At 44.2% G+C, this 6,459-nt stretch overlaps 1 protein-coding gene across 1 annotated transcript in view; it reads right to left on the bottom strand.

Moving 5' to 3' along the window:
• Positions 1-307: 307 nt before the first annotated feature.
• CDH20 (cadherin 20, type 2) overlaps positions 308-6,459 on the bottom strand; it is a 56,181-nt gene continuing 50,029 nt past the window's right edge. Inside the window, exons 11-12 of the mRNA XM_010585982.1 lie at positions 3,348-3,599; positions 308-1,872 (exon numbers count right to left, since the gene is read on the bottom strand). Coding sequence (XP_010584284.1) covers positions 1,373-1,872; positions 3,348-3,599 — 752 coding nt within the window. The 3' untranslated portion in view covers positions 308-1,372. The remainder of the gene's footprint in view (positions 1,873-3,347; positions 3,600-6,459) is intronic.

Here is a 6,459-nt window from a genome sequence, read left to right as displayed (position 1 = left end):
CTTGTGACTTTAGCATGGTTGGAATAGAAAAGTAACTAGTCTGGTGGGCTGCACCTGGGCTGATTCATTGCTAAGGAAAATGTCCAAGTGAACAACGATAAAAGAAGCAGACAAACTGTTTGAACCTGCAAAGTGAAGGCTTGTCTCCCTGACACGATGCTTATGAACTATTTTTTCTTGATGCTTAAGGCATGTAAAGCCACAGATAAGCACTAACTGCTGTGTGCAAAGCAGTCAATAAATTGCCATCAGACTTTCCCTTCTGTTTAACTTTTATTAAAAGAGGTGCTAAGGTACTGTACTGTATGCAGTACATCATATTTATTACCAAAATTAACAAATATACAAAACTTATACATGTAATTTTCTTACATCCATTTATTGGTCTATAATACTGCATTTGTTCAAGTAGGTTATCTACAGTATGTAAACATCCCTTGGATTGACCTCACACAGATTAGGAAAGCCCATCTAACCCATGTAGTTACCAAATATAGCTTTTTCTTTTTTTTTAAATTTATTTGGCTTTCATTGGTAGAATCTAATCTTCACATTTGGCACGTGGAAGAGACATCTACAGTGCAAAAGAGGCAGATTTTCTGGTTTTGTTCTGAGCAGTTTAGTGGAGTCATGGTTTTAAAGAGCTGAGAATAAATTTACACAAACTTGATAGGAGACAGATTAGTGTTAACGCCAATGACTCATAGATCAGCCATTAAACTAGAGCAGAAATTCAAAGCCTCTTCCCCAGCCCTCTCAGCCAGGTGGAAAAAAAACCCTCAGCCTTGTTTCTAAAGGATTAAAAAAGGACTCTGTTAGCAACAGAGAGAGGAGGTTTAGTTTACAAAGAGCTCTCTGAGTCTCCAGTTTCAATTTTCTGCTTTGTGGGATTTTTTTTTTTCTCTTGTTAGCAAGCAATTGTTTTTCCTTTTTAATGGGGAGAAAATAATCATCGGGGAACAACTTTTCTGTGCTGGCCATTTTTCAGTGAGTCAGAGATTACAGTTGGAGTTTACAGATCTTTGAACCCAGACGTGTAGAGCTCAGTAAGCTGCCGTGTACAAGGGAGCGAGAAAGGGAGAGAGAGAAAGAGAGTAATGTCATTATATTCCAGGTGTGGAGCTTTCCAATTTTGCTGTAAAAACCAGGAAAAAACTTCCTTCTGCTTCTCACTGTTTCAAAAACGTGACTTAATGTAACTGAGTAAAGCTGATCCAGAGAGACCTTCATTCGCACCCTTCTTCCCATTCTCATCCAAGCACCGTATTGCTATTTTTTAGGAGGCCTCACCCATGTCCATGGAAGCATCTGATGAGAATGGACCTAACCGGACACTGTTTCACATGGAAAACCCTATGCCATTCCTTGTCCATTACCACAGAGCCCCGCTGCTGTCCGTGGCACCGTACATCTCGGCCAGCTTTTTGAAGCGCGGCCCCCAGTCCGTCAGGTAGTCGTAGCTCTGGTCTGAGTCTGTCGTCACCGACTGTAGGGAGCTGAGCGACTCCGCCACCGAGCCGTTCCCTTCAAACATGTACGTCTGGAGGGAGTCGAAGGGAGGTGCCCACAGGTCCATGTCAGCTTCATACAGCTTGGCGAGCACGTAGTTGTGGACATTGTTGTCCATGACGCACGCCTGCGGCACGTATCGGGAGAGGCTCTCTATTTCAGGGAGCATGTCCTGCCGGTTTTTCACCACCAGCTGGGCCTCCCGTGGGTTCCACATGGCAGCAATATCGAAGGCCTCCGTGTCCTGCTCCCCGCCGCCCTCGTCGTCGTACCTGACGATGTTCTCGTGGATGTTCTCCTCCTCGTCGATGATGTAGGGCTGCTTCCGCTGGCGCCGCATGGAGAGGATGAGGAGCACCAGCACTGCAGGAGGCAACCGAGACACCGGGCCGTCAGCAAGGGGGCAGATCTTGCAAGGGCTTCAGATTCTCTGCTGCCCTGTTTTCCCCTTGGTTAGCCCAGCCAGCCCCTTGGATTTAAAGAGCTGTGGTGTTTGCAGGTAGAGGTGTGTAGAAATCCCCCACCCCCCAGTCAAAATTAGTAGCTTGAGGTCCTGCTAATCTGTCCCTTTCCTCACCTTAATTCTTAACTCTTGGTGACACTTAGGACATGTATATCCAACGGTGCTTGCAATGCACTATAGCGATACTTGAGCTACTTCTAGGCTAGCCAGATCAGTTATCAGTAACAGTTTATCTGCAGCGGCACCCAGCTCCATAGAGATATTTTTTTTCCTGCTGTGTAACTGGGTTTTGCAGCCTGCTTTGGGGATGCCTCTTGGGCTGGGTGCTGCATATGACATAGATGTACGGTGCTGAGACACCATGATGATATGTCTGCCTACACAGCAAAATGCAGAGCTAGCCCCTTAGTCTGCTCCAAACCATTTTTTTGTTTATCTGCAAGGCTCCTGCAGTGCTGCAGTGCTGGCGCTCCTCATCCTCTCCATGCTGCTTAGCATGGGGAGAAGTCGTCATACAGGCACCAGAGCCCTTTACTATTGAAAATGTGCCATCAGCTGGTGACTGTATTTCCACGGCTAGAACTCAGCATAGGTTTTGAATGCTGAAATTTTGAACTGAGGTGTCTAGGCTCCTTTGAAGAGCCAGAATTGAGGAACTTCTTTAAAAGAATTTTTCCTGTATCTTACTCCACTGCTCCTCAAACTGGGTCCCCTGAAATTTCAGGGAATGTGTGTTTTGAACTAGTATCTCATGACTCGAGAGAGTAAATGAGGGAACTGAAGTTCTTTTGATACCAATAGCTAACAGCGGACATAGAAGGTCTGGGCAAGTAAAGGATGAAATTTATTTGTGGAGACAGAACACATGCAAGATGCTCAGCTCCTTTACAGCAGCACAGGCACCATTTAAATGTAGTGTCTCAACGACAAAGGAGGGAGGTGGGGATATCTCCTGCCAAAAGACAGGAGGTGGAACTGGGCTTACCACTCCTGTTTCCTGTGGGAGCATATGGTCAGAAACTGCTGAAGATGAGAAAGTAACCTCTCCCCAGCTGCAGCTCTCAGTACTTCCTCCTCGCATACCCCTTCCAGGAAAACAGGGCCATACCAGACACCCTGGCACTTTAGGCATCTGGAAGAAATATTTGCAGGCCATAGTTTTCCCTCATTCCTACACCACGGAGTCTGAAGCCATATGCAGCTGACTACACCACCTAGTCCTTGATTTGGCCCCTTAAGTATGTGTGTGTCTACATATAATATATACATATACATAGATGTGTGTGTGTGTGTGTCCTTCACCTTTCGTGGATCAGCAGCCCCCTGGCCAGAACTGAAGAGTTTGTCCCCTCTCAAGAAGAAGCCAAGGGTTTACCTAGCAGGACAAAGATGCAGGCGAGGATCGCAATGAGTGCTCCTCTGCTCAGGCTGACAGGGAGGACGTAGGTCTCCGCGTTGCAGGACATCACCATGCCGTCATCATCGCAGCTGCATACGTGCACGGTCAGTGTGCCCGTGCTGCTCAGCACGGGGCGGCCGTTGTCGCTGATCAGGATGGGGAGGTAAAAGGTGTTCTGCTCATGTTGTCTGAAGCCAGAGCGCCTTGTCAAAATCCATGCCGTATTGTCTAAGAGTAGAAAATAAATGGAGGGAAGAGCTTATATGCAGAGCAAATACATTCAGCAGAGAAGGAAGGTTAAAAGAATGAGCCCTACACCCACATCCATTTGTCGTCTTTCTTTTTTTCTTTGTTTTTTTTTATCAGTTTGTCACTAATCAGCATTTTGCCACTGCCTCCCCTATTCCAGTAGCTTCTCAGGCCATAGCTCCAAACCTGCAAGGCATACACACCTTAGGAGCTGCCTTTACTCCTTCTGACATAAAGTGCCCAGAGCTAACTCACAGCCTTCAGATTTAGCTAAAAGAGCTTTCAGAAGGCAAGACAGAAATAAACAGTTGAAGGCAACTTGTTGTCCCTGTTTGTTCACGCTCAGCAGCTTTTCTAGACCTCACTCTCAAGCACTGCCACCATTTTGAAGAAGCTGGTGTATAACCCCTGTGGACAAGTTAAGGTATTCTTTATGTTTTTTGATACATGGCATGGTCGTCTGCTTGAGGCAACAAGAAGGCAAAGGAAAAAAAACCAGCTTGCTATCCTAAACCAGCAGCAAGTTGAAAATTTGCAACTAAACATTTCTCAGTGAAATACATGCAATTTCACTGGCACTTTTGCCATTGAAAAAAGTCAGAATGCTTCATGTCATCATTGTCAGAATTATTCTGCTTTGATTTGACCATTCTGCTTCATTTATTGTGACTGCCTGTTTTTTATAAGAACTTAAATTAAAAGGAATCAAAATGATGCTGCTGAAACAAAATAGTAAGAGAGTGACCTAACAGACAGTTGCTGTTGGTCATTTCAAGGGAAATTCCTACCTTTGGGGTCTTTTCCTTCCATATTCAACATGTTTTTTAAAATGACAGAATTTCCCAGTGGCATTTGAATTCCTGTCTACCCCCTCCCTCAAATTCCTCTGACTGTGCACTAAGTTTCCTAATCAGAAAGAAATTTGATTCAGGAATTTGTTCTTCTCTGTTCTCATCTCAGGAATGCCAAGGCAAAATCTTTGGACACCAGTGATGATTTTGTCAGTGCTGACTTCCAAGCTTTTTGGCCTCAGAGACTTCTGGAAAGGGCAAGACTGAGTGTCTCCAATGTGATCTGGGCCTCCAGGGAATCTAAAGGTACCTGCAGGAAAATTTGCCCTTCTTACAAACATGTCTGCAAATCTTGGGCCAGCAAAGATAAATGGGGAACACAGGTACTTTTTCTCTTTGGCAGACCTACAAGCCCTGACCCCGTGCAGTGATGCTGTGTGATTCTTGGGAGCTGAGCTTCATGCAGTTTCTTTTATTACTTGGTTTTGTTTCCAGTTCCCTTGGTTCAAAGGAGGTCACAGTCTGGCCATCTGCATCTCCAGGTTTTTACTGGTGTGCATTTGCTATGCCTGGAAATGCAGGATGCCAATCACCTACTCCCAGGTGGATTGGCACAATGGGACTGCTACCTGGAAATGGCAAGAAACCTGCTGATCGTAAGTAGACTGTGAAAACCACAAAATATCAACAAGGGATTGTTCCATTTCATTATTATTTTCCTGTCAATTCACTGCTAAAATTTAAATCTTGGGTGATTTTCTTTACTGCAGAGACTCAGGCTGCATGCAGATAAATCAGCTGTATCATCTGTTGTAGTCTGAACATCAGAAATGATTTGATGGCTTTTAGGAGTTAAATCAGAGTGTTATATACAGCCAGCTATGGAATATATGCAAACTCAAACTAGACTTGCTAGACTTGCCTGCTAGACTGAAATTGTGCTCCAAGTTCCATACTTTGTGCTGCAGATCTTATGGCATCAGACAGTACTGGCACACATAAGTATTGAGATGTTGGGCTCCGCAGTTCATGAGATCAGTTTGAATTTGTGACGTGTTTTTAAAAGGAATCGCAGGGTCTTTTATTTCTTGCACGTCAATGACACTTCAAGCTTTTACTCTGAAAGTGTAAAATTCTGAAGTGTGCGTGCATGTCTGTATGTGAATATATAGTGAAATTGTAGTGTCTTGTTAAATCACATGATCCCAAGAGCTGGAGCTTTGAGGAAAAACCACCAGGTGCAAGATGAAATCCCCAAAGTTGCTTAAAACTGATTATGTGTCAGTGTTAACTGATTTCACCAGCCTTTGATATGCCCCGCAGCTCTGAGTATGTGCAGTGGGTCTGGACAGACATAGATAATTTTCAGGAACGTGTCCCAAAACCCAGCAGAGAGCAGCACCCTGCAGCTCCCATGGCTCCTGGGCAAGGGGTGTGCTGCTGACAGGAGCCCTCGCCTCCCGCAAACCTCCCCTTCCTCTCTCCTGGGGCACACACAAGAGCTTTCTCTCCCTCGGTCTGTTTATGTGCCCTCTGGTATGTGGTCCCCAGCTATTAATACCACATCTTTTCATCACTGGGCCTGGTTTAGCATGAGAAAAAGCAGCCCAAAGGGCAGAACATGGCAAAGTGCCTGCATTTATGCTATGTCAATGGAAATGTCTGAGTCATCTTAACAGTGTAGTAATTTGGTTGCATTTCTCTTTCTTGGGTGAAAGATTCACTCTCTTGAAACTGACTTACAATAGAAGTCACAAATTCTATTCGGGTGATAGCAAACCTTCATTTTATGTAAAACTGCTCTTTGTGAGGGAAAAAGACTTCATTATTCTGAGCTGGTCATACTTTGCTTGTAAAAGAAGTCACAAGCAGTGTACTTGACTGAAGCTGTGCAAAATCAGCTAGTGAGAGATCTCAAGTGTTTTTTAACCATAATTCTTTTTTTCAGGCCAAACCCTCATTTCTATAATCAAGTATTGAAAGATATATATGTGTATATATATTTTTTTTTTTTTTTTTTTTTTTTTTTTTTTTTTTTTGTTGTTGTC

This window comes from Haliaeetus leucocephalus, unplaced genomic scaffold (assembly GCF_000737465.1).
Source record: "Haliaeetus leucocephalus isolate CR32 unplaced genomic scaffold, Haliaeetus_leucocephalus-4.0 Scaffold137, whole genome shotgun sequence".
Lineage (NCBI taxonomy): Eukaryota > Metazoa > Chordata > Aves > Accipitriformes > Accipitridae > Haliaeetus > Haliaeetus leucocephalus.
Note: the sequence above shows the minus strand (reverse complement) of the source record. Positions and strands in the feature narration are given on the sequence as shown.